Source organism: Castor canadensis, chromosome 1 (assembly GCF_047511655.1).
Source record: "Castor canadensis chromosome 1, mCasCan1.hap1v2, whole genome shotgun sequence".
In the NCBI taxonomy this organism is placed as follows: domain Eukaryota; kingdom Metazoa; phylum Chordata; class Mammalia; order Rodentia; family Castoridae; genus Castor; species Castor canadensis.
The window spans coordinates 26,967,117-26,994,530 of NC_133386.1; the positions used below are offsets into that span (position 1 = coordinate 26,967,117).

The 27,414-nt window shown below is 39.3% G+C and overlaps 1 protein-coding gene across 1 annotated transcript; it reads left to right on the plus strand.

The window, feature by feature from the left end:
• Positions 1–1,402: 1,402 nt before the first annotated feature.
• On the plus strand, positions 1,403–25,068 carry Ifngr1 (interferon gamma receptor 1). Its single transcript, XM_020180397.2, has 7 exons — positions 1,403–1,679; positions 10,312–10,426; positions 13,064–13,230; positions 14,723–14,895; positions 16,352–16,538; positions 22,077–22,198; positions 23,947–25,068. Exons 1-7 carry the CDS (start codon positions 1,592–1,594, stop codon positions 24,523–24,525), a joined length of 1,431 nt encoding a protein of 476 aa, XP_020035986.2. The 5' UTR covers positions 1,403–1,591; the 3' UTR covers positions 24,526–25,068.
• The last annotated feature ends 2,346 nt before the right edge of the window (positions 25,069–27,414 follow it).

The following is a 27,414-nucleotide window of genomic DNA, read 5'->3' on the forward strand; positions in this document are numbered from 1 at the left end:
TATAATGACTAGAAAGTGCCTTTTATATGGGGCACATCATAAATACATCAAAGGAAATATCCTCCAAACTCAGTCAAGATTCAGTTAAAATCTTCCTGCTCAAAGTATGGTCCTCACACCACTGGTATTGGCATTCCCTAAGTACTTTGTCAGAAATGCAGAATGTCAGGCCCCAACCTGAATCAGACTTACTGAGTCTGAGTCTGCATTTTCACAAGATCCACGTGGTTCACGTGGACATTGAAGTTTGAGAAGTACTGAGCTAATTTATTATCTTAAATTAGCTATTTATTTATATAAATAAAATGACCTAGCTGATAATTCCTATCCAGTTTGTACAGTATCTTTATAAGTTTTTTTTTTTCTAAAATTTTGCTTAAAACTAGTGTAATGGTGTATTCTTTCATTCAACAACTACTAATGGAGTGCCTGGCAAAGATTTCCATGCTCTAAAGCTTACATTTGAAGAAGGGAGAGAAAAATAAAATCAATGTGCATATTGCATGTGTGTGTGTATGTGTGCGAGAAAGAGAGAGAAAGAGGGAAAGAGAGAGAAGTGTTATGAAAAAATAGGGTCAGGTAAAGAGGATAGGAGGAGAGTGGGTTGCAATTTAAAATTTTTGCAAAAGACCACGATAAGCAGAGAACTGAAGCCGGTGAGATAGTTAACCACATGCATATTTGAGCACAAGCCTTGAGTGTTATAGTAAGAGCAAGGATACCGAAGTGTCTGGAGCGGAATGGAAGAGATGAAAACTAAGATGTGATGAGAGAAGCAAGAGAGCAGATCTTTTGATGAGCGAGCGGCTGCTTAACAAGTCGCTATTTGACATTTCACGGCTTTTTCTCCAGGAATAAAGTCGTTTTTAGCCAAACCCATTCGATTTAGGTTGTGGGAGTTCGCACAAACCATTTCACCAGCGAAGCCTTAGGTTCCTCAAACAAAACTGCCAGAATTAAAGGCCTTTCAAGGGCTCGTTCCATTCTAAAACCTCAGGCTCCAAGACGCCTAGATGGCTAAATAAGGATGGTGACCGGGTGTGGACCGACTAAGGCAAAGGTCTGCAACCCCAGGACGCTACACAAACAGGAAGTGGAACTTCGGAACTTGGTGCCAAGCTGAAACAGCGTAGTAACCTTCGCACCCAAGTTCCTCGTGAGCAGTATGCGTGATATTGGTCGCGAAGGCCGTGTGCGTGGCGAGAGTCAGCTCCTCCCCGACGCAGCCGAGTCTGCCTCCCGGCGCCCCCGCCCATGCCCTTGCCGCCCTGGCCCCGCCCACTCAACGCCCCGCCCACACCCAGGCTCCGCCTCGCCAGCCTGGCCCCGCCTCCCTAGGCCCCGCCCCGCTGTTCTCCTCGTCCACTCCAGGCCTTCAGGTCAGAGTCTTGGCCCCGCCCTCATCAAATCCCGCCTCCTCCCAGAACTGTCTACCAATCCACGATCTGCTTCGTTGCTTCGTCGTCTCGACCCGGTCTCCCGTCGGAGAGCCGGCCGGGGTGGCGGACGTGACGCCAGGCTAAGGCTGGAGGGCCGCGCGGGGCGTCTCCCGCAGTCACTCCGGCCCGGGCCCGGAGCCATCGGTGGCAGCATGGCTCTCCTCGTTCTCCTCCTGATTCTTACAGTGCAGGCCGGGACCTGCGTTGCGATGAGCACCGCGGAGCCAGAGCTGTCCTCGGGTACTGTGTCCCGCGGTGGGTGGGAACGGGAGAGGGCGGGAGGCCGGGGCGGGAGCCGCCCCAGCCGGGAAGGTCCGGCGGTCGAGCCGCCCCCGCTTCCCCGCGGCCACGCTCGCCCTCGACCGCAGCACCCGGTCCCGGCCCTGTAGGGCGGCGGCCCTGGTCGCCGCGGAGGCGACACGAGTCACTGCGGTTTACACACTTGCGTTTCGCCTCTTCCGTCTCTGCCCACGCGGCACAACCCGCTTCTCAATATCTGCGGTTCTTTTCGTCTGCCTTTTAGTAAGTAAATGTTCAGGTCAGCATTGGATCCTTGGCCACAGCGAATGACATAACGACTTTATTCTCGGGGTGTGCCCCCAATCCCTTAGGGTCGGGAGAAGTTGTTCTGAGAACTTTTAAGTGGCTGTAATTGGTCCTGAAGTGGAGGGGTGCGTGCACTTGCTACCTGATTTGCTGGACAGCAGGTCCCTTTTCACAGCTTAGGTCCTCTGAGCATTTGATGCCCTCCTGACTGTGGAAATCTCCCAGGAAGCAAATACTGAGGATCGCTTTTCTGAAGCCCACAGTAACCGTGATTCGGCGCTCCAGGGAAGTCAGTAAAGCTCTTCCACCATCCCTCCCAGACCTTAGTCTTGAGCGACTCTGCCCTTTCCAGTTAGCTGCTGGAAGGCCTGGGGAGGCCTCCAGGCCCGAACCTCAGTGTTAGGAATTCCTTCATGAGATCCTATCCCATCCTCCTTTGGCTAGATCTTAAAGTCAAGCAAACAAATATTTAGACATTCCTTGGGACAGACACGATGCCAAGTTCTGGGGAAAGACAATTGTGGTTCTCAGAGTCTTCTTTAAAAAAATCGTGATTACCACAGCCAACAGTTAGGAAGCATCCAGCAATGTTGTGTTTGAACGCATCTCGTTTCCACAACACCTGTAACACTGGTGCTGTTGTATCCATTTATGGATGAGAAGTTGATGAGGCACAGAGGTCAGCCCCACTGCTAGAGAGGTCCGTGCTACTCAGTAGGGAGCTGGGTACTTTGGCTCCAGAGTCCAAGTATTTACCTCTGCCAGCTGCCATTAACTAGGGCACATTAGTCATCTACATGGACAGTTGCAGTATATTGTGACAAGAGCTTGAACCTATGCATAGGCTACAGGAAGGCATGGGTGTTTGACTGTCCCAGGGAGATACAGAGCCACGTGTGTCTGAAGAGGTGAAAGTGCTGAACTGGTAGAATAAAGAGTGCTTTATCACAGACTGTGTGTGTGGATACAGGGGAGATACTATAGGTGGAGAGGGAGGAACTAATTAATGAAGTGCTTTATCGCTTGTGTATAACAGCAAGGGATAGAAACATAGCTTTGACTAACTTCTCCAAAAAGAGTTGTTTATTGGCTTTGAGAATCCCAAGTTGAACAGAAAATCAGAGATGCCAGTGGGGCCTTAGGAAGCTTGATCAGGAACTCAAACTGCTAGATTTCACCCTTTCATGTTTCTGAGTGTCTGTGTTGACAGCTTTCCCTACTTGGCAGAAATCACGGATGCTAATAGTTATAGGGTTTTAAAATTCTGCAGCTTCTTCTAGTCTAACAAAATCCCTGGGGAAGGCTGTGATTTGCCTAGCTTGGTTAGGTGCCAGTTTGTGTGGGAAGACAGGGTTGAAGGGGGTGGGGGTGGGGAAGTTCCCAGAAGACGTGTGATGTTCCTGAAAGAAGAGCAGGTACTGAGCCTACAAAATAGAGGTGGCTGTTCCTGGCTTATTTTACATTGGGGAATGGCTTTATGCAGGATTACATAATGTCATTTGAAAAGATCAGCCATCTTATAAAATAATTTGAGGGTATATGTAGAGGAGGGGGCCCGTTAGGAGGCTGTGTTTAATTCCGGGGAGGAATACATAAGCAGTGGTAATTTAGATGGAGGAGGGAGGACCATTTGATGGACAGTTTAGGAGGCAAAATCAGTAAGGATCTGATTGGATGTGGGCAGAGAGGAGGATGACTCAGACTCCAGGCTGGGACAGAGTACTAGACCAAGTGCCAGGTTCTTCCTCCTGAGCGTGGGGCTCATTGTGACTGCACAGTTTGTTCACCCTCAAAGCCTGTCCTGGGAGTGGGGTTGTCTGCCTGCCTCCCGTGGGAAGATTTGTAGCCTTCAGAGTGCTCTTATTTTATACACACACACACACACCTTTTTTTTTTCTTTTCAGTGCATTTCTCTAGGTCTTGTGTTCCATATGCTTTCTTTTATTAGCACGGTACTGTTGTGCTGGAGGTGCATTGTGACATTTATAAAAGTACTTACAATGTATCTTAGCTAGATTCTGGCCCTCCTTCTCCTGTCTCCCCTTCCCTCTTCTTAGAACAGTTTCAACAGAGCTCATTTTTCTGTTTTCAAACATAAGTACATAATACTTCATATTTGCCTTCCTTTCACCCTTTCCTTATGCCCTCCTCCTCCCACTGGCAGCAACCCCTAGACAGGACCTGTCCTTCATTGTTGAAAAAGACATTTTTGTTTAAGATAGCTAAGCTATGCAGGGAGTTTCATTGTGACATTTCCATGTATGTATGTATCTATTATATCCCAAATTGGTTAATCCCTCCATTTTAGATTTGCATTTCCATTATGACTAAGGATATTGAACATATTTCCATGTATTTATTAGCCACTTAAACTTTTTTTTGAGACCTATGTGTTTTTTTGCCCATTTATTGACTATATTATGTGTTCTTTTGGTGTCCAGTTTTTTGAGCTCTCTGTATGTTCTGAATATTAATACCCTTTCAGGTAAACAGTTGTGAGAGATTTTTCTCCTGTTCTGTAGGCTATCTCTTCACTCTGGTGATCGTTTCCTTTGCTGTGCTTTTGAATTTGATACAATCCCATTTGTCAGTTCTCACTCTGATTTCCTAAGCTAGTGGAGTCCTATTCAGAAGTTCATTGCCTATGCAATGAATGTGTCTTGAAGTGTTTTTCCTATGTTTTTCTGTAGTAGTTTCAAAATTTTAGCTCTAACATTGAGGTCTTTGATCCAGTTTGAATTCTTGAGTTTATAGGATAGGAGATAGTTTCAGTCCTCTATGTAGGCATATCCAGTTTTCCTGCCATTTGCTAAAGAGGCTGTCTGTTTTCTTCAATGTATAGTTTTGGCTCCTTTGTCAAGGATCAGATGGTTATAGCTGCATGGTCTTATTTCTGAATCCTCTATTCTATTCCATTGGGCTACATATCAGTTTCTGTGCTATTACCAGGCTGTTTTTGTTGTGATAGCTCTGTAGAATTGCTTTTTCTAGTTTTGTGAGGAATACCTTATGGGGATTGCATTGAATCTGATCTGAGAACATGGTGGGGGGGGTTCCATCTTCTAGTATCTTCTTCAGTTTCTTCAGTTTTTTCATTGTAGAGGTTTTCGGCCTCTGGTTAGTTTATTTCTTTCTCTTGTCTTATTGCTCTGGCTAAGAATTCAAGTATTATGTTGAATATACAAATAGTAAGAATGGACATCTTCATCTCTGATTTAGAGGAAATGCTTTCAGTTTTTCCCCATTTTACTAAATGTGGGCCATAGGTTTGCCATATGTAGCCTTTATTATGTTGAGATATGTTCCTTTTCTTTCTAGTTTTTTTTCACGGCTTTATCATGAAGTGTCAGAGGCTTTTTTTGCATCTTATTGAGATGATCATGTGATTTTTTTTTCCTGTTCTATTTCCATGCATTGATTTGTGTATGTTGAAATATCCTTGCATCCCTGAAATGAAACCAACTTGATCATGATGTGTGATCTTTTTAATGTGTTGTTGACTTGATTTGGTTTGCAAGTGTTTTATTAAGAACTTTTGCCTGTATTCATCAAGAAAGTTGTTCTGTAATTTCTGTTTTTATTGTGTCCTGGTCCTGGAGCATTTGGTTTGAGTCAATATCAGATAACTTAGAAAACAAAAACAAATTTAATTACTAGCCCCTTTACCCTCCTTCTCTCCTTCTTTTTCTTCTCTCTCTTTCTCTCTCTCTCTCTCTTTCTGTCTCACTCTCTTTTTTAGAGATAGGGTCTCCTCACTATGTAGGCCCAGGTGGCCCCAAATTCTCAGCCTCCTGAGTGTTGGGATTGCAGGTGTGCACCACCATGCCTGACTCCCTATATCCTTAGTTCACAGTTTGTTCTTCCCACAGGGAGGATGATGTACCTGGTATAGTATGCACATATTTTATACAGTCTTTGCACACTATGTGTACAGCCCTTATTTCTGTCCTCTATGCACACCTAGGACATCACAGTATTAGACTATAGTCCACAGGTGTCCTTACTTTGCCTCCCTTGCCATGCTACATCACTGGCTACTATTGCCGAGCTGCTCTGGCTACTGCTCTGTGGTCCTTGCAGCATTCCCATGGCCTAGTCAGCAGCACTGCTGCCTCATCTGTTGATCTCTCCCTTGATGGCCTTTCACATCCTCTCTTCTGGCTTATCAACTTTCCTACAAAACAGTTGGCTATATATACCCCGAGCTCCCCCTTCTTTTCTACATTGTAATTAGAGCTTAGTGAGAAGCTGATACTTCCTTGCTGGGTTTGATTTTTGTTAAGCCTTCGGCTTTGTGTTCTAGAGTTTTGGGAATTAAATCTTAAAGTGGTAAAGTTTATTCTGGCTAGCATGCAGACATAACACCAAATAATTCTGAGCCCTTTTCCAAAAGCAGTGAGTTACACAAAACTGTCTGGGCATTTTCAAGGGGTGGCAGAATCTCTAAGATTATTTCAGTCTATGCAATCATTCTAGTAGAATCTTTCTCTAAACTCCATAGATAGTAATATTCTCTTGCTTTTTCTGCATATATTTTTATTTATACAATGTAAATATCTTATGGTAAACTGTAATTATAATCTGGATATATAGCAATTTAAACTTCAGGTTAAGAAATCTGAAACTTAACAAGAAAACTATCCTATCTCTTTATCATGGGATTTTGGCAAAGACAACAAAGGCAGATGTCTAATAACCACAGGGTTTGTCTTCTGGTAGTATTAAAACCACAGTTACATCTTTGGTGTGAATATGCAATAGTTTCTCTTTTAGTAGTGATTTCTGTCCATTGAAACGTCTTCCTCCTACGGGTTTGTCTTGATTGCTTTCAAAGCTAAGGCCTTGTCCTAGCCATGCTAGGCTTTTATTTAAATTATGGGAGCCACAGCTTGGTCCACATTAAAAACTAATGCTGCACAATCTGTTATTGTTTGTGACTTTATGATGTATGATTCAGAAACCCCTTCTAAATGTAAATTCACTTCGATATTCTACAGTTTTTAAATTGACTCCTATATTCCTTTTCCTCAAAACAGGAATTTCAGATTGAAAATATACCATTATAAAGTCATTTCTACCAGGAATATTAAAAAGAGGGACTTAAAAGGAAGTGAGGCCAGGTGTGGTGACTCTTGCCTCTAATCCCAGCTAGTTAGGAGGCAGAGATCAGGAGGATCATGGTTTAAGGCTAACCTTGGCAAAAAGTTAACAAGACTCCATTTGAACAAATAAACTGCTGGCATATTCATGTAATCCCAGCTACATGGGAGTCTTAGGTAGAAGGATCTCAGTTTGAGGCTAGCCCCAGACAAAAACACAAGACCCTATCCAAAGAATAACTAAAGGAAAAAAAGGGCTTAGGCATAGTTCAAATGGTAGAGCATTGACCTAACAAATGTGAGACTCTGAGTTCAAACCCTAGAACCACCAAAAAAAAAAAAAAAGAAAAGGAAGTAAGGAAGTGAAAGACTTACTGTTGGAAATCGGGAGGAGGAAGGTCCTTGCTATGTAGAGACAGAAGCTTAGTGAGTTGCTGTCACCCTCAGTGACATGGAAAGTTGAGGATGTGCCTAATGAACTGTGCAATGTAGCTCAGGAGATCTCTGAGCAGTGCTGACAGTGCCACCTAGTTCTTTCTGCTTCTTGTCTACAGTATGAGCCTAGACAGATTATTCTGGAAAGAACTGTTTAAAAAAGAGAAAGAAAGAAAACAGGACCTGATAGTTTGAAAATTGTCAGCCTCTGAAAAGGCAAAAAATGCTAAAATAAGGAAATTGGCTTCTAAAAGGATCCCAGGCTGGCCTCAAAGTCATGATCCCCATGCCTGAGCCTCCCAAGTGCTGGGATTACAGTTGTGTACCACCATACTTGTTTTCATTATGATTTTTCTTAGCATCAAGTACTTCTTCAGTCTGGTTGCAAAATTATGATTATTTGTATGATTTGTTATTTGACATTGATGTTGAATTGATCCTGAGAGACATAGGAAAAACATAGTTTTTATTTGTATTTAAACAATTGATTGTAAACTGAAGCTAGGTTGTTTCAGGAAGTTGGGGTACAGACACAGCATAGGGGAAAGAAAACCCACAAAACTCTTTAAGGAAGCCTCCTTAATACTGCCCCTGCAGTATTTGGGCAGAGGACACTTTACCAAACCAAAGGAGAAGAGCCAGGGCTAAATCTGGCAAGACCAATGGTCTGGGCTCACCGTTGTGAGTTACTTAGAGAACCCAAGATAATAGATTCCAGCAGGCATCTGCAGTGTTGCAAGAAGAGAAGTAGAAGGTTTGTAGGTGTCTGGGTACTGGCTGCAGAAGGGTCAAGGGTTTGAGTCTGTGAGACAGTGCCTAGCTTCAAAATCTCAGTCTGTTGGCCCAGAGTGTTACACTATTTTGTTAAATAATATGGATGTTAGATATTTTGGCAGTAACCAAATCTATTCTTGAGGAGCATGAAATAATGCAATCATGGTTTACTAGAAAGCATTGTTTGTAAATTAATTTTTCCTCCTAAATAAAAAAAGTATAAAAGCAAAGAAAGTCTCTATAATTTAATTGCCTATAAATGCATATTAGTTACCTAAATGACTTTATTTTTACAGTGTTGAGGATCATACTCAGAACCTCAGGAGTGCTTGGTAAGCACTCTTGTCACTGAGCTATACTCCCAAGCCTCTAAATGACTCTTGATCTGTGTTCTGCTTTGAAAAAATAATGTATTTGTTAAGTGATTATAAATTAAAACAGTGTGACACTTTGGGTTTAAATATTGGAATTCTGATTTTAGGAAAAACATAGAGGTTTTCTTCCACAGTAAGCAAATACCTTATGCACAAAAAATTAATATGTCACTTGATGGATGAGGAAATCTGAAATAATTATGTAGCAATATAACCAGGAAATAGCCCAGGCTTTTTAATGGCTGACCCAGGGAGTATTTTATTTTTTATTGCAGCAGTCCAGGAAAGCATCATTACTATCCAGAACACCTTGGAAAAATGGAAAGTTGGGCTTGGATGCACTCACATTTGTTTTTAAGCAGGTGCTCTACCTCTTAAGCCACACCTCTAGCCCTTTTAGATCTGGTTATTTTGGAGATAGGGTTTTACTTTTTGCCCAGGCTGACCTGGACCACAGTCCTTCTATTTTATGCTTTCCACCATAGCTTGGATGATAGATGCATGCCTCCACACCTAGCATTTTTTCATTGTCATGGGGTCTACCAAACTTTTTTGCGCCACTGGCCTGGCACCACAGTCCTCCCAATCTCAGCCTCCCAAGTAGCTAGAATCAAAGGTGTAAGCCTCCAGCACGTAGCATCTCAAAGTTTTGAGGATGATGATAAGTTATGTTTGGAAACCATGGTATCTACCCATATTGCCATTCATTTAGTGATTTTAATTTCATAAGTAAATCATGTTTAATGGAGTTTCCTAGTCAGGTAGGATGGAATGACCTTAAATTTGAGGTCATATCACTGTCTATGTCTATTGTTCATCCATCTACTCTCCCATGTGACTCTTTTGAGCCTGACCAACAATTTTTTTTTCTGAAATGGTTTAAAAGCATAAAGGCAAAAAGAAATTTTGACTATGTTTTATAAAATCCTTCATGTCCCAGGAAGTAAAATGTGAATGGAACTGGAATTGCCCATGACTGCTTCAGTCAGTAACTTTATACATTTTTTCTGTTACAGAAAAGGTGTTAAAGGCATAACAGTACGGGGTGTGGAGTTAAGAGCCAGGTGGCATTGTAGTATGAAATTGACCATTCCTGGTTGGCCAGTTCTTCTCTAGACATAGATTATAGTCTGTGCTACCATATATCATATTCTAGTGATTAAATGCATTAAGGATCATTACCACAATAGGTGGTGCATTTATTTATAACTCCTAAAACATGGGAATTTATTGCCTCTGGCTACATTTGTTTCCCTTATATCACAGTGGTGTTTCTGTAATTTAATATGAATCAGAGCTCTTCTGTATGTTTTTCAATAAAATACATTTCTTAAAATTTACCTTTAAAAAACAACTTGTGTAAATTTAAAGTATTTTACACACACACACACACACATCTTTCCCTCAAACTATATTCAAGCAGAGCAAACAGACATTGTACACACTCATGGGATACTTCAATACATAATATATAATATGTAATGATCAAATCAGACTTTATTCTTCATTGAAATAATTGTATCCTGGTGATTTCTACTTTTCTTCAAAAATACATATTTGACTAAAAGGGCATCTTAAAAGATTTTATAATGTTAATACATTAGTTTCTCACTATTGTCCATGTTACTTTTGGATTTCTTACAGTGCCTACACCAACCAATGTTGTAATTAAGTCTTATAACTTGGACCCTGTCCTGTGTTGGGAGTACCAGGCCATGGCACAGATTCCTGTTTTTACTGTACAAGTGAAGAACTACAAGTGAGTGTTGCTTTTTTTATCCGTCTTACTGTTTTTATCTAAATCTTTGCACATTCCACAACTCTCTGTGCTCAGAAAGCTGGACTTTTTACAGAAGTCTAGAAGCATGAAGAATGCAAATTAGTTTTTTGCAGAGTACTTCCTGCCTCTTATTTCTTCCTCCTGTCAACATTGAAGTAGAGAAATCTCACTAACTTCAAGGTTCTTTCTCTCTAGTCTCTTAATAAAGCAAAGATTTATTAATTTTTTACAAAGAGCAACTAAACTATTGCAATGAGTGGAAGCAAAAGGGAACACCACCTTGACAGAATTTAGCAGTGACTCAGAATCAACAGTTACAGCCCATGTCATCCCAAACTCGAAGAAAGATAGCAGTATGATTGCTTATGATTTGATTGAGGTTAAAAATTTTTGACAGGCACACTACAAAGTCAGTGTTTGTAGATACAAAACACCAGAACATGGTGACTTTTGTCTCATTATTATTGACATGTGGCTTGGGCATTTGACTTAGGTGTTAGCCCTCAGATACCCTTGCACAAGTTTTTTAAAGTAAATAATCAGGGGGAGAGACTTTCTGAGGATAAGAACATCCCATAACCCACTGGTTATTTCCATTATTATTGTGATAGGTGCAAAATTCATAATTTTTTAAAAGATTTATTCCATATTTCACTTAGTAGACTGACAAACAGTTCAAAAGTTTAGACTGGAGATGTGGCTCAAGCAGTAGAGCACCCACTCTGCAAGCATGAAGCCCTGAGTTCAAACCCACAAACTAACTCTGTTTGAAAACTAAAGAAAATAAAAGACATTCTCATATATTACTGGCATGAGTACACAATAGATCTGGCCTTGTGGAAGAAGTTGAAAGCATTTCACACAACTTCACATATTTACTTCGGTTGTTTTGGGTTTGTTTTTTGCTTTTGGGGAGGGCGGGGTATTCAATTGTTTGTTTGGTTTGTTTTGGTTTGGCAGTTATGGGAATCAAATCCAGAGCCTTGATCAAGCTAGGCAAGTACACTACTACTGACCTATGTCTCTGTCTCCCATGCATTTGCTTTTTGACTTAAGTCCACTTACCCTTAAAGTACACTGATAAAAATACAATTTAAAGAGCTTACCCATGTGTATGAGATTGATTGAACAAGTGACTATTCACCACAAAAATGGAGTACTACGTAGCTTTAAAAAATGAAAATTTCCAGTACTTGTATGTAGTTATTTCTGAGATATATTATTAAATTAAAAAGAAATTAAGCTCAATAAAGTATATATAGCATACTCCTTTGAAGGTAAGAAAGAATGAGAAGAAATATTCATGTAGGTAATTTCTGAATTTAAACAAAAGAAATACAGGAAGTGAAAATCTGAAGCTAATGAAATTGGCTCCCTATAGGGGAAGGTAGCAATGACATGGAAATGGGAGAATCTCCTGTCATCTCTTCCTTGGAGAAATGCTGGCTCCAAGGCTGAGCCAGGGGAAAGAGGAGGTTTTGGTTTTGGGGAACTTAGGGGCTTTTTGGTTTATTTTAGTGGGATATTTGTTGTTCTTTTGTTTTTGTGGTGATTGAGCCCAGGGCCTCATGCACACTAGGCAAGAGCTTTACCACAGAGCTACACCTCCAGAATGGGAGAGTACTAGGCAGCTAAAAAGTCCCCTTGTGACAGAATTTCTTTAAAAGTTGATGGGGTCATGTCAAAAAGATCCAGGAGTCACCTTGACTAGACTCTCTGGCCAAAGATTGAACAGTTTAAGTAGCAATATGAATAAGAACATACACATGGAGATAAGAAAGGAACCCATGTCTATGTTATTATTAAATAGTAGTCATAATAACAAATGGACAAAATGAAAAGCTCTTCCATGAACAAATAACTTCTAAGATTTTAAGGCATGGCAAATGAAGCTAATAGTTAAGATGCCATCCTATTCCTATAGTGCATGTTTTTTTTAGTAAAAAGATAATAAATTTCAAAAAATTGACTTCAGAATCTTTGTAATGTGTTTGATCTTATAATTGTGTCACACCTATGTTAATGGAATGAAGAATTCTTTATAAAGCATATTTTAAATATTTAAATAGGAAATGTGGTTTGTATAGGTCTTCTATTTTGAATTGAGCTCTCTTTATTGTAAAAGAATTTGTAGTACAAACTAAATATCCTTTATCTCAAATGTTTGAGACCAGAAGTGTTTAGTATTTCTGATTTTTTTCAAGATTTGGGAATATTTGCATATACATAATTAAATACCTTGGGGATAGGACCCAAGTCTAAACAGAAATTCATTTATGTTTAATATGCACCTTATACACACAGCATGAAGGCAATTTTATATAATATTTTAATTTTATGCACAAAACAAAGCTTTATGGTGTAGAATTTTCCTCTTGTAGTGTCATGTTGGCACTCAAAGTTTTGGATTTTGTAGCATACTGGATTTAGGATTTTTGGATTGAGGATGCTGGACTCATAACAAAAGAGTAAGAGCTTCCTACTTTGTCTGACTTCTTATTTTAACTCAGCTTTTCCTAGCCACTCTTTGCTGTGAATGAAAAGCAAGGCACAGTTCAACATTATACGGTAACAACAAAAATTATCTCTGTATTTCTTTATGGTGTTTCATTTTAGGAGTGGGGTATGGCTTGATGCCTGCACCAACATCTCGCTTCATTGTTGTAGTATTTTCCAACGAGTTGTTGACCCAGCAGATCCTCTCTGGGCCAGAGTTAAAGCTAGGCTTGGACAAAAAGAATCTGCCTATGTAGAGTCAAAAGAATTTACTTTGTGCATCCAAGGTAAGTAGAATGTATACATGTGTAAATTTTAAATTTGAAAATGCATGTGTCTTCTGTGTTTTCATTAACATATGCTACAAATAATCACAATGCCTAAGAAACACTGGAGGAATTCAGAGAATCACTATCATCCCTGTCTCCCGAGCCCCACAAGGAGATGCCTTTCACTTGGACCCTTCTGAACCATCAGGCTTCTACTCTTCACAAGCCTGGATCACTGCTGTCCACTGCACTTAGCACTTTCCCTCCCTGTCTGCTTGATTTATTTCAGTGTTACATTTGCAGAGGAGTTTGTTACAGGGCTCTCATTCGTTCCATCTCTGCTAAATCCTTAAAAACTCTTGAGGATTTTCATAGCAACTTAATCTGTTAAAAATTTTAGAGATCCTTCATCTCTCCAAACTCCATGATTTTCAGCCCCTCACTCTTCTAGCATCCCACACCATAGCATACCTCATCTCTTCCATCCCCATTACCACCAACTCCAGAAGCTTCAGAATCTGACCATGACATCCCCCATGGCAATGATAGCCTCACTTGGAGTAAAAGAGCCTTTAGTGGCTTGCCTTTCCTCCTGGGCTAGTCCTTCCGTGCAGTCTGTTGCTTCCCCTCTTCGATGACTTTCCTTTTATCTTCACTGCCTTCCCTGTTCAGCTTCTGTGCTTTGCTGCTCCATCTACTGCCTTGTCCATGATCTCCACAGCTTTGACTCTGCTTCTGCTTTCTAATTGCGCCACCTTGGGCTTTCCATGGTTCTTCCTCTGCTTGCCCTGTATGTATTTTGATTACTCAGAGCTCCTGCTACTGTCATCTGATACACACCATCTATACATCAAATTTGGCCCTCACAGATTTATCAAGGGTGTTCTAAGTACCAGAAAGTATGGCAGGCCTGAGATACATGGTTAAGGAAAAATACAACTACCTTGCACACAGTAGGTGACAGTAGATATGTGAAGCTTAGATAATTGGTTCACCAGCAAAGTCCCAAACATCAGACACATCGCCAGTTCTTGTGAACAGTTGAATGTCTATCTGCTTGTGATTTCCACAGTAAAAACTGAGCTGTTAACAAACTTTTATAGAGCCTCCATATCAGGTACACTGACTTTCAATGAGAGAAGAGAACTAGAAACCTTTTCATAAACAGTTTTTGGAAACTAGCTTTCTTAATCTACAGGAGAAAGATAAGTATTTAATAGACCTTCTATTACATCTGCATTTATTTTTACAACCAGATGTATTTCCCTGGAGCTACAGATGAAATTAAATTGCTAAGGAGGAGTTTGGATAAGAGAATTTCTTGCCTGAGATTTATTAAACATTTCTTTATGAAATATATTTAGAATGTCTTCTAGATCTTTATGGAGTAGCTTAAATGTGGTCCTTCTTAGAAAAAAAATAGAGTGAGTTGGCTGATGGATTTTGATGATTTTATGAATTACACTAGGAGTTCCAAGACCAGTATTAATTGCACTTCTCTCTCTGGCAGGAGAAATTGGACCACCTACAGTAGCTCTCAGAAGGAAGGAAGACCATGTCATTGTTGACATATTTCACCCATTAGTCATCGTAAACGGAGAAGTGCAAGGAACCATGTATGATGATGAAAATGCCTGCTACATATTCGAGTACAATGTGTATGTGAGAGTGAATGAAAGTGAGGTATGTGTTTCTATTGCCTCATTTTCAAAAATGGAAATTACCCTGTATTAGCCTAGGTTGTTTCTTTATGTGGTATAACAAAGTGGAATAGTTATGAATAGTCCACAAGATTCGTGAATCATGATTTTTGTTAAGAAGAAAACTGCCCGAGTGCTGTTGAAATTACCTGCTACAGACTTAATTAGCACCACTGACCACATGAATACATTTAAGGTTTTTCTTGGCCTGGCGCTGGTTGCTCATGCCTATAATCCTAACTCAGAGTACTGGGAGACTGAGATCAAGAGGATTGCAGTTGGAGACCAGCCTGGGGAAAAGTTCAGGAGAATCCATCTCAACCAGTGACTGGTGCAGTGGCATGTGCCTGTTATTCCAAGCTATGTGGGAGGCGGAAATTGGGAGGATTGTGGTTCCAGACCAACCTGAGCTTCTCAGTGGGAAAAAGCTGGGCACGGTGCTACACTTCTGTCATCCCAGTGATTGTAAGAAGCATTAAGTAGGTCCTAGTTCCACATAGGGTTCCTCTTGGAGCATTCCTTACTCTCAGTTACATTTCTTTCTTATCCTCCTCTACACTAAATTTTAAGGCACCACCATACTACCTGTATTAGTCATCTTCGTGTTACTAAAACAAAACACCTAAGACAACTTCTTAAAGAAAAGGTTTATTTAGCTTACCCTTTCAGAGGTCCAAAGGCATGGTGTATGCAGCTGCTTAGTTCTGGAGAGGGTAACCAGTGGTAGCACAGCACAAGTAATTGTATCTCCTCTATTTTTCTGTACTGGGGATTTAACCTATGATCTGACACATACTAGACAAGCACTGACCTATACCTGTAGCCTAAGTGGTTCCATCTCAAACCAGAGCAGAGTGGGCGAGACTGGGTTCTCATAATCTCTTTTAAGGACATGCCCCCAGTGACCTAAGGACCTCCCATAAGGCCCTAAGGTTCACAGCACTTCCCAATACCCCCACACTGGGACCGATCCTTTAACATGTGGACCTTTGGGGATCACTACCAAGACACAGCAACTCCTTTGTCTTCAGGCCATAATCCAGGTGATCATGCGCTGAGGCTGGCTGAGTGGATGGTGAGGTACCAGTGCTTCAGTCACTTCATCTATCACTGCAGCCTTCGTGTAATACCTCTAGTGTGCTTCCTGTAAATGCGTTTATCTCTCTCCAGCTAAATTGTACCACTCTAGGAGTAGAGTAAATGAATATTTGTTGATTTAACAGCTCATAGTGAACATTCCTGCTGCTTGAGGCTCCCATAAAGAACATTTTAATGGATGCATATCATCTTGCTATGTGGAAGTAACAAGGGGAATATTCTTTCTATCAAAGCTGTTCAGAGATGTATAATATTCACCATGCATGCATTTGCTTTAGGTGTTTGGCCAGGATAAGCACACTGTTTACATTAAAAAAGCCATGTTTTTTTCCCCTGTCTAGACCCCAGATACAAAGCACGTGCACCTGGAAGACGATTGCAATGAGACCCAGTGCCAGCTGAGCATCCCTGTGTCCTCCCTGAGCTCTGACTACTGCATCTCTGTGCAAGGAGTCTCCCATAAATGGGGTGTCACCACTGAGAAGTCCAAAGAAATTTGTATCTCCATTTTAAATAACACCCTAAAAGGTAAGTTCTTGCCATGTTTTTCTAAATACAGAATTTCAAACTAAAATACAAAAAGAGGTAAATTCATTTTCAATTTCAGTAAATCCCTCTTTCTTCACAGAAGCTCAAAATTAAATATCAGTCTGTTTCTCAGGCATTAAACTACACAAAACAATTTAGAAAGCGATGTAATAACCTTTTGACCCAGGAAAGAAGGAGTACATAGCAAATATGTAAAATTATGTGCAGAATGTGTGCATTTCAGATGTTCACTACAGATAATTTGTGATAAAGCAAAATTTTCTGTAGTCCGATAAAGCAAAATTTTCTCTAGTCCTACCACCCAAAAAGATACCCCATTACTCACAATTCAGAGTCCCCTTCCCATGGCATTTTCTTTGTGATTTTTCTACGCAGCCATGATTGTATTGTAGAGTATATAATTTTGTATCCTGCCTTCAGTATGTACTTCAGATATTTTAAATTTTTATTTGCAGTGTCTATAGAATATTTTATTATGTAAATTATATTGTTTTTCATTCGGTGTTCCGTCATTTTGAACTGCTCAGATTATGTAAGGTTTCGCTGCTAAATCACACCTGTAGATTGTGTAGATGAACACATTTTGTACTTTGTTATGATGTTTTTCAGTATCTTTTCTGGGCTAGACAATATGCTAAAAGGTTATAGTATAAATGCCTTTTTTAGAAAAAAATAAACACAGTATAATTTTTCATGGGAAATTTCCATGTGAAAAAATGAACTTGAAAAAGGGGAAAAACATTTCCAACAGGACAAAGTATGAATACTCTTTAATACGAACAGGGAAAGCCTGGGCATGTCCCGAGCAGTAGAGCACCCGCCAAGCAAGCACGAAGCCCTGGGTTCAATGCCCAGTATTGCCAAAGCATGTGTGTATATGTGAAAGCAAAACACATTTCAACATCAGATCAGTACAAATAATATGATCTCGATGAAAACCAGGAGAAGGAGTATAGATCCAATTTGCTACAGTAATACTTTAAGTGGGGAAAAAAATGTCAAATTGAAACCCAAACAAAACTGCCTTTTCATTAAGATTCTTAGGAAGCCAAGTTTAGACTAAAACTATCTAAAAACTGAGCCAGGTGCAGTGTGTTGTGCCTATAATTCCAGGTACCTAGGAGGCAGAGATCAGGAAGATTGCAGTTTGAGGCCAGCCTGGTCAAAAAGCAAGACTCCATCTCAATAAAAAAGCTGAGCATGGTGCAACACACCTAATAATCTCAGCTATGAGGGATGTCAAAGGTAGGAGGCTCTTGGTCTAAGGCTGACTCCTAGCAAAAATGCAGCCTCCTACCTAAAAAATAATTAAAGCAGAAGAGCTGGGAGTGACTCAAGAGGTAGGGCACCTGCCTAGCAAGCATGAGCTCCTGAGTTCAAACCCCAGTACATACCTCCAAAAACAAAAAAATCTAAAAACAGAAAATTTTGCTATGATGGACCTTTAAAACCATATACATTTTTTTCTAACTTATCAACTGTCTTTAAATGGTGAGATTTAATACTTCTGCCTACGATTATCAGTAATAATATTCATTCCATTTAAACTTTAATGATCAGAGAAAAGAAGATACTTTGCTTAAGATAAATACATCCCTTTGTTCAGCTGTCTCTCAAAGTGCTGTCCTTAGCTTCACTTGTTTTGCAGTAGTTAAATTAATATAGTACAGTTATCTTGAAAACGTAGTTGATTAATATCAGCTAACTTTATGGCCACACAGAAGTACTGAAAATAGTCACTGTCTGTAGAAAATCAAGGTATATGTTTTGCTTTTTATTAATATGTATTATTGTAGATATTGGTGTGGCTCAGTGTGATATTTCCACACATGGTTATAGCACGCACTACCTAATCCAGCTTCCCCATCCACTCTCCCTTCCTTCCCCCAACCCTTCCCAACATCGATTAGTCACTGTTCTGCGTTCAGTGTAAAAGAGAAATGCTGTACTTGTCTTGTGTCTGGCTTGTTTTTCTTAAATGATGTCATCTAATTCCATCAGTTTTTCTGCAAATGACAGGATCCATTTATCTGCTGGGTTAGCACCTACCCTGATTATCGTAGCTATTGTGAATATGCCACAATAAACATGGGCATGCAAGTATCTCTTTGGTGTGCTCATTTTATTTCTTTTGGAGATGGGATAGCAAGATCATATGGCATATGTATTTTTAGTTTTTTGAGGAACCTGCAAACTGTTCCCCTTAATGGTTATACTAATTTGCATTCCTAACAAAAGAGTATGAGAGTTCCTTTTCCTCCACATCTCTGCCAGCCTTTTGTTGTTACTGTTTTGGAAATAGTCACTCTGGCTAAGATGGTGTCTCATTGTAGTCTGGATTTGCATTTCCCTGATAGCTGATATTATCAAGCATTTTTTCATGTATTTGTTGACCATTTGTATTTCTTCTTTTACAAGTTTCTATTCAGATCATTTGCCCTTTTAAAAATAGGGTTGTTTGGACTTTTGTTAAGCTTTTTAATTCTTTATGTATTCCACATTAACCCTCTGTCAGATGAATAGTTAGCAATTATTTCTCCCATTCTATAGGCTGTCTCCATTCTGTTGATTGTTTCCTTTGCTGTGCGAAAGCTTTTTAGTTTGATGAAATCCCATTTGTGAATTTTTGCTTTTGTTTCCTGTGCCTTTGGGGTCCTGTCCAGAAAATCTTTGCCCATATCAATGTATTGAAGTTTCTCCCCTAGTTTTCTTCTAGAAGTTTCAGTTCCAGGTCTTAGATTTAGGCCTTTGATCATTTTAGTTGATCATCGTACAAGATAAGAGATAGTTTTAATCTTCTGTGTGTGAATACATAGTTTTCCCAGCAGCATGTTTTTTGAAGAGACTGTCCTTTCTCCAGTGCATGTTTTTGGTGCATTTGTAGAGAATCACTTGGCTCTTGCTGTGCAGGTTTATCTCTGGGACCTCATTCTGTTGTGTCTGTTGTTATGTTTTGGTGACTGTGACTACAAAGTCACAGTCTTGAAATCAAGTATTGTGATGCCTCCAGCTTTGTTCTTTTTGCTCAACTGCTGTGGCTATTTGTGCTTCCATATGAATTTTAGGATTGTTTTAGTTCTGTGAAGACTAAAATTAGTATTTGGATGAGAATTACATGAAATCTATAGATTATTTTGGGTAGAATGGACATTTTAACAATATTAATTCTTCTAATCCATGAATATGGATCTTTTCAGTTTTTTTTGTTTTGTTTGTTTGTGTGTATATCTTTAATTTCTTTCTTTAATTAAAAAACCAGTGTTTTGTAATTTTCATTGAAGAGATCTTTCACTTCCTTGGTGAAATTTACTTGTAAGATTTTTTTTAAGCTGTTGTGGATGAGATTGTTCCATGATTTCTTTCTCAGTAAATTTGTTTATTGTTGTCATATAGACAAAACACTAATTTTTGTATTTTAATTTTGTGTTGTACAACTTTACTGTGTCCCCACTTACCATTTCTAATAGTTTTCTGGTCTCTAGTTTTTCTATATGAGAATCATGTCTTCTGCAAACAGGGATGGTTTTATTTCCTCCCTTCCTATTTGTATGCCTTTTGTTTCTTTCTCTTGCAAAATTGCATTGGCTAAAACTTCTAGTGAGTGTGGACACCCCTGTCTTGTTCCTGATCTCAGAGGAAATGCTTTTACTTTTCCCCCATTCAGAATAGTATTGGCTGTGGGTTTGTCATCCTTGGTCTTTATTCTGTTGAGGCAGGAGATGTTGAATTTCTGCATCTGTTGAGATGACCCTATGATTTATCCTTCCTCCTGTTGATGTGATGTGTTGCACTTACTGATGTGGAACCACCCTTCCATCCTTGGAAAGAAGCCAACTTGATCATGGTAAATGATGGACACAATTTGCTAGTGTTTTGTTTAGAACTTTTGCATCTATGTTCTTGAGGATACTGGGCTATAGTTTTCTTTTTTGTTGTTGTCGTGTCAGTGTTTGGTTTTAGTAACTGATGTTGGCCTCACAGAATGAGTCTGGAAGGGCTCCCTCCCTTTTTGGTTCTGTAGGGTAGTTTGAGAAGAATTGTCATAGCTCTTTGCAACTTAGGTAAAATTCAGCAGTGGAGCCATCCAGTCATGGGCTTTTCTTTGCCAGGAAACTTTGTTAATGATTCTGTCTCATTGCTTGTTATTGATCTTTTCTGGTTTTTTATTTTCTTTTTTTAATGTTCTGTGGTTCCATTTTGGAGGTCATATGTGCCGAGAGATTTATCCATTTCATCTAGGTTTTCCAGTTTGTTAGCATATAGTTTTTCATAATAATCGCTAAAGTGTCTTTGTATTTCTGTAGTGTTGGTTGGGATGTCTCTTTTTCAACTTTAATTTTATTTAACAAATACCTTTTTTGAAGAATGTGAATCTAGGCTGAAAACACCCAAAATTCAATACTAATAACTTTCAGACCATTATATGAAAGTTTCAAAAGGTGAGTTAAAATAATACACCTATCCCAGATCTAAGTTTTTTAAAAATCCTGACTGTGAAAAAAAAGGACTAGTATGAAGGCCGCACTGTGGCAGCACTGTGGTCCCTGAGCAGCCATCACTTCCTCAGGCCATGCACACTGTGCTTCCGCAGCCCTGGGGGATTTCTGCCACACTGCTGGTATTCATTATGTTGCTATTTTATTTTTTACTGTTGTAATGATTTAATTTTTCCACACACTATAATTGGCATGATGTAAGCATTCATTAGGCAGTAACTTCCAGTTAGTATTTCAAAGAAGCAACTTTGGGGTAGAAACTAGAGATAGTAAAATGCCAGAAAGGAGGCAAACACAGCCACAATATATAGAGTACTGTTATTCTTTATAAGAGCGGACCATGAAAAATGCTAAAGATTGTTCTGTGAAAATAAAAAAGACTTGTAGAGCAAAGTACACAGTGATGATAGCTGCTTTATGTGCTCTAACCCAGATCTTCCCCGGTTTCTACAGTTACTCTTTATATCCTGTTTGTAATCAAGGACTTTATCCTCTGAAACAAACATTGCTATGTGTTTTTGTGTTGTGTTTGTGTGTGCATGTGTATGTGTGCGCACATCTGTGTATCTTTGTAAGGATTTGCAGTCTTGAAATAAAAGTAGCAATGCGAGAAGTAGGGCTAAATTATTTTAAGTAATCATATTGGCAGAATTAATTTCTTAGGAGAGTTTTAAATATTTTTCTTTCGCCTTTTTAATTGAGAGAAAAGGGTAAGCCTGGAAATACCCTGTTGTTGTGGCTGTAAGGAGGTTGTTAGGAGGTAACTATTTTGACTCCGCTGTGACGTGGCTGTGTAGCTCCAGGAAGGCTCAGACCTATGGAGCTGGGAAGAATCAGATTGCTGTCTAGGAGAATACCAAGAGCTTTATTCAGATTGCCTGAGTTCTTTTCCAGTGCTCTCTTAAGCTGGGATCATATCAGTTGACTGATATGCATATCTGTTAAGGATCAGTGCTAACCTTTTTGATGAATGGTAGCAGATTTCTATTTTAATTCTAACGTGTGACTTTTCTTTGTTTAGATTCTGCTTGGATTGCACTTGTTGCCACTTTCCTCTTTCTACTGCTTGTCTCGGTACTTGTATGTCTCCTAATTAAGAGGAATCCATTTAAGAGAAAAAGCATCATGTTACCGAAATCCTTGGTAATGTATTTAAATATATTTCTTCAGGTTTATTATTTTTTTTTCTGAATGTTACATTGAACCTTTTTTGACAGTTTCTTCAATTTTATTTCTAAAGCAGAATGATTTCCACATCATTCAGGAGAATGACATGACATGCCAAACATCGTTACATTTAATCTTAATACAGTACTTTTCATTAAAGAGAAGGAATCTTTCAGTCTGCCACACATCCAAAACTACATTTTGAGCTGTGCACCAGGCCAGTGCAGTGAGAAGCTTAGAGTCTAGTGGGAAGAAATGATTAGTATTTGAGTAGCTACTGTGTGATAGGTTCAAAGACAGGCTTAGAGAAACGCAGTGAGGACTCCATGCAGCTCTGGTGGGTGGTGGTCCAGAGGCAGTGATGTCTCAGCAATCTTCAGATACTTAGGGACAGTATATAGTAAATCCCAGAGTCCAGAAAGCCTGGTTTTTGCAAAAAATGCAAAACTTTATTATGGTTGAAGTCTCCAAGGAAAGAGGGCCAAAAATGAGACTCTCACAGAAATTCGATACTTAAATGCCTAACATTTTAATCTTTTGAAATGATGAAAAAAATATTTAAATATAACAGAATGGTAACTATCTGAATCAAATATGAGGAGAATAATATCTGTGCCAGGCACTGGTGGCTCTCACCTGTAATCCTAGTTGAGATCAGGAGGATCACAGTTCAAGTCCAGTGTGGGCAAAAAGTTTGCAAGACCCCCATCTCAACAGAAAAAAAACTGGGTGTTGTGGCACACACCTGTCATCTTAGCTAAGAGAAGAAGATGAGGTTCGTAGTCCAGGCCAAGCTGGGCAGAAAGTGAGACCCTATCTCAAAAATAACCAGAGCAAAAAGGGCTCAAGTGATAGAATGCTTGCCTAGCAAGCACAAAGTTCTGAGTTCAAACCCTAATACCATCAAAAAAATAAAAAATAATAATAATATCTGTGGTGTTCAAAGAGTGCGTTGAAATTTGCTGTAATAAAAAGACTACCTTTAAGTAAAGTGAACAAGAACTATCAACAGTTAATAGACAACTCATATGTGAATTATAATAGTCATCCTTACTAGTAATTAAGCACAAAGCCACCTTGTATTATGCCATTTTATGCTCACTAGAGCAATAAAAACAAACCTGACTGTCTAATACTACTGCTGGTAGTAAAACTGATATTTGCCAGTGGAAAGTAATATAGCCTTGGTAAGAAGGTGAGTATGCATGGATGTCCAGCGTCATGGTGCCATAAACATGCCGTGTCCATCAAAGAAGTTCTTCCAGTCTGTTATTCTAAGGGAACAATTTCATAAATAAAAAGACTGAAAGATTCACCATGTTCTGTAGTAGTATAAATTGGAAATGCTTTATTAAAGAAATGATCAGCATTAAAGAAATGATCAGTATAAAAATAATATATGAGTTGCTGAAAATTACAACAATGGAGGTAAATAATAAAACTTACATAGAATAAGTATTTGTGCTCTCATTGCAAAGTAACATCCATCCATGTGGAAGGTGATATGCACAAAGTATATATTGGTAAGATATTAAGTGACTTCATTTGTTTTTAATCTTAAGTACTTTTCATTGAAAAGAAAAAACAAACACATCATTCAGTTATGTTATCCTAAATATGTCATTTGGTAATCTATTACTTTCAGGGCTTTTTTTTTTTTTTTTTTTTTGAGAATAGACATTTAAGTTTAATAATTTACTTTCTTTACTCACTTCTCCCCATAGCTGTCCGTGGTAAGAAGTGCCACTTCGGAGACAAAACCTGAGTCTAAATATGTATCACTCATCACATCATGCCAGCCATTTGTTCTGGAAAACGAGACGATGATCTGTGAAGAGCAGTCATCTCCAGAAACGATTCTAGCCACACCAACAGAAGACGGTCCAGGAAAAGCAGGACATGGGGATGAACTCTCTAGTGAAACACAAGTGGTGATTGCTGAAGAAAATATTCCTGATCTGACCCCTAGCAGCTCTCCAACTCCAAAAGACAGGGAGAATTCTTTCACTTCAAGTAGTAACCATTCAGAACCCTGCAGCTTCACCTTAAACTCCTATCACTCCAGAAATGGTTCTGACAGTGGCCTCGTGGGATCAGACAGCTTTGTGTCTGACTCCGAATTTCCCCCAAATAATAAAACTGAAATAAAGACAGAAGGACAAGAGTCTATAACACTGAGAAACGCCCCCACCAATTTTGGTTATGATAAGCCACATGTGCTCGTGGATGTAACTGTAGGTGATGGTGACAAAGAGACTTTAATTGGTTACAGACTTACATCAGATTCCAAAGAGTTCTCGTGAGATCGGCTGAGGTGCACCAACTTTGAAGTATCTGCATTTCCTGGTGGCTTTTCTGCTTTGATTTCATAAAAGTGTCATGCCGTCAGACATCGTGTCTTGGTTGATACTCACCAGATGGAGTATCTTGCTTTAGACAAATGTCTGATAAGTGCCTGTTGGCACTGTCCCACGTGATCTGAAACTATGAAGACTTCAAAGCACCTGTGGTAGCATGTGAACCTTTCCATCCACAGTAGCAGTGGAACTGTCCTGTCAGCCTGGCATCCACCATAGCCAGTGACACTTCCCATCACTTCAGAATGTATTGTGGAGTTTTTCCTTTCTGTGCCTCATTTGTGCTGTTTTTGTAAGTTTTATATCTATAGTATTTTTAAGTCCTTAATTCTGAGAGCTTTTCAAAGTTAGATTTAAAATCTAATTCAAACTGATAGAATTAATAGGGCATATAAATAGAAACATGTACAGATTTTTATGGAAAATTACACAATTTTATGGAAACAATTTTATGGAAAATTGTTTCAGAAATAAAGGATTTAAAAACTTTGTTTTGGTATTCATTTATTCATATACTTGAGCAGTCTTTCACAGTTAACCAGAATATTTTTTTATCTATTGTTTGTTTCTATGCCTTAATCCTATGGAAATACTTTCTAATTGTTTATACCTAATTTTTAAAACAATCTGAAAAAAAATCTCCAAAAGCAGTCCCTTTATGTCTGTTTTTCAGTATGCACCCAGTCCCCTGTTCCAAGTGGTTTGGGAAGAAAAGCAGATTTCTCTGTCAAGTAGGGGATTGAGTAGTCTGGAGCAGAAGGTGGCGGTCACAGCTGTGGGTTTGGAGGGAGGAGCCTTGGCAAGTGTCTTATGGAAAGAGACACCTCTGTGAGCAGCAAACCAATAATTCCTATCTTACAGGAGTTCTTGGAATTACTAAAAGGATAGAAAAATTAAGACTCACATGAATTAATGGGCAAAAAAAATTTAATACAGTTAAGTAAATTAGCAAACAAATCATGACAAAATATTTCTCCTCACTTAAAAATGCAAATTAAAATGCAAAGTTATTTTATTCTATTTGTGGAAGGAAAAAGATAGTAGTTGATACTGGCGTCATTTGTATGAAATTGTTATACTCACTTATATTGGGGTCAGTGTCTTGTGAATTGCTTTTCAAACTGCTGTGCTGGTGCATAACACATTCTATAAAAGTACATGTCCTTCAACAGACTTGGATCTCTCGTGGAAGATTATTTTTTAAATCCTTGTAGGATACACACATTAGAATGAGAACATAAAAAGCAAAAATATGAGAATAATTGAAATAGCCAAGAAAAAAGTCATAGTTACTGGCCTCCAAAAAGATGACATATATTGTACCATGCATCAGTCCAATCTTTACCTCTTGTCGAATGCCATTCTCCCCTGTGGTCTGTATGTCCAAATCTCTTAAAGACACTAGTCATTGGATTAGGCCCATTCTAGTTCAGTGTGACCTCATCTGGATTCCATCTGCAAGATACTCCATATCCACAAGGTTCACATGCATAGATTCAACCTAACTGTGAATCAAAAATATTTGGGAAGCAATTGCATCTGTGCTAAAGGTGTACAGACTTTTTTTTCCTTATTACTGTTCCCTATTTACATAGCGTTTACATTGTATTAGGTGTAACAAGTGATCTAGGGATATATGGTTCTTATGCCTAATAAGAACCAGCTTAGACACTAAATGCCAGCATTGTTTGCATGGTCTTTGGTGTGCCTCATTCGGGAGGGGTAATACTTCCCCTGCATGGTCCTTCTATGCATCCATGTTGTGGAGCTTGATCCCTTCACCACTTTCCACCAGACCTACCAATCTGGAATGAAGAATGAATGAGCACATGAGTGCCTGTAACCCTCTGATGCAGATGAATGACTCTTGTAGCTAGCTGGTGAGGCTAGTACTGTACAGCCTTAAAATTAAGTTTCAGAAAGAACTCTTGTCAGGAAGAGGATTTTGTGAATTAACACAAGTAGAAATATTTTTAGAGCCCAAAGGTCTTAGAAATACAGCATAGTAACAACTCAGAATTCAAATAAAACATTGAAGAAACAGGGTTGGGGCCTTACGGAGTTAGGGATGAGAGAGGTGCCACAGAGCTTGGGACAGTTGCAGCCCAGAGGTTATGGAGTCAGATAAGAGTTGGCATGTGGGAGCCCAAGGCCCAGGATGGTCCTAGGATAGGAACTCCTCTGGGATGTGGGTTTGACTGATGGAGGGACTTGAGGCAGGGGGAAAGAAAGAGCCCTCCGAATTGAGGTAAAACCCCTGTTTGGGGGAAATGGTATATTTAAATGGGTTCATTATAGAGTAAGAGACCTTGGAATCCAGTGAAATCAATGAGTTCTCTGGTTTGTGTGGGCATTTGAGAGGGGATGAGAAATGGCATCATACAATACAGGCTCCTGAGTGTCAGGATAGAACTTCTGTGCAAGCAGATTAAGTTCCGAGAAGTATATTTTGAGGGACTAGAACTTGGGTTTACTTCTCTCTAAAACCCATGGTTTTGCCACTGTCATCTGATTTCTCTAACTTTCTATATATATATAAAAAGGACCACTAAACCTTCCACTTGTCTTTGAACAATCTGAATATGTGTCATGAGTTATTTAACTTTGAAAACCCAGCAACCACATCCAGAAATAGCCATTGGTAAGGCTGGAAATACAATTTAATAAGTTACCTATAGTGGTCACTCAATTGCCCATACTGTTGCACTAAAATTGTTTTTTAAGTTATGATTTTATAATGCAAAGGATGTTTTCACTACTCTGAGGCTTGTGAGAATTTTCAAATTTTGTTTGGAGACAGAGATATCCCGTTGGACTGATACACACCTGGGCAGC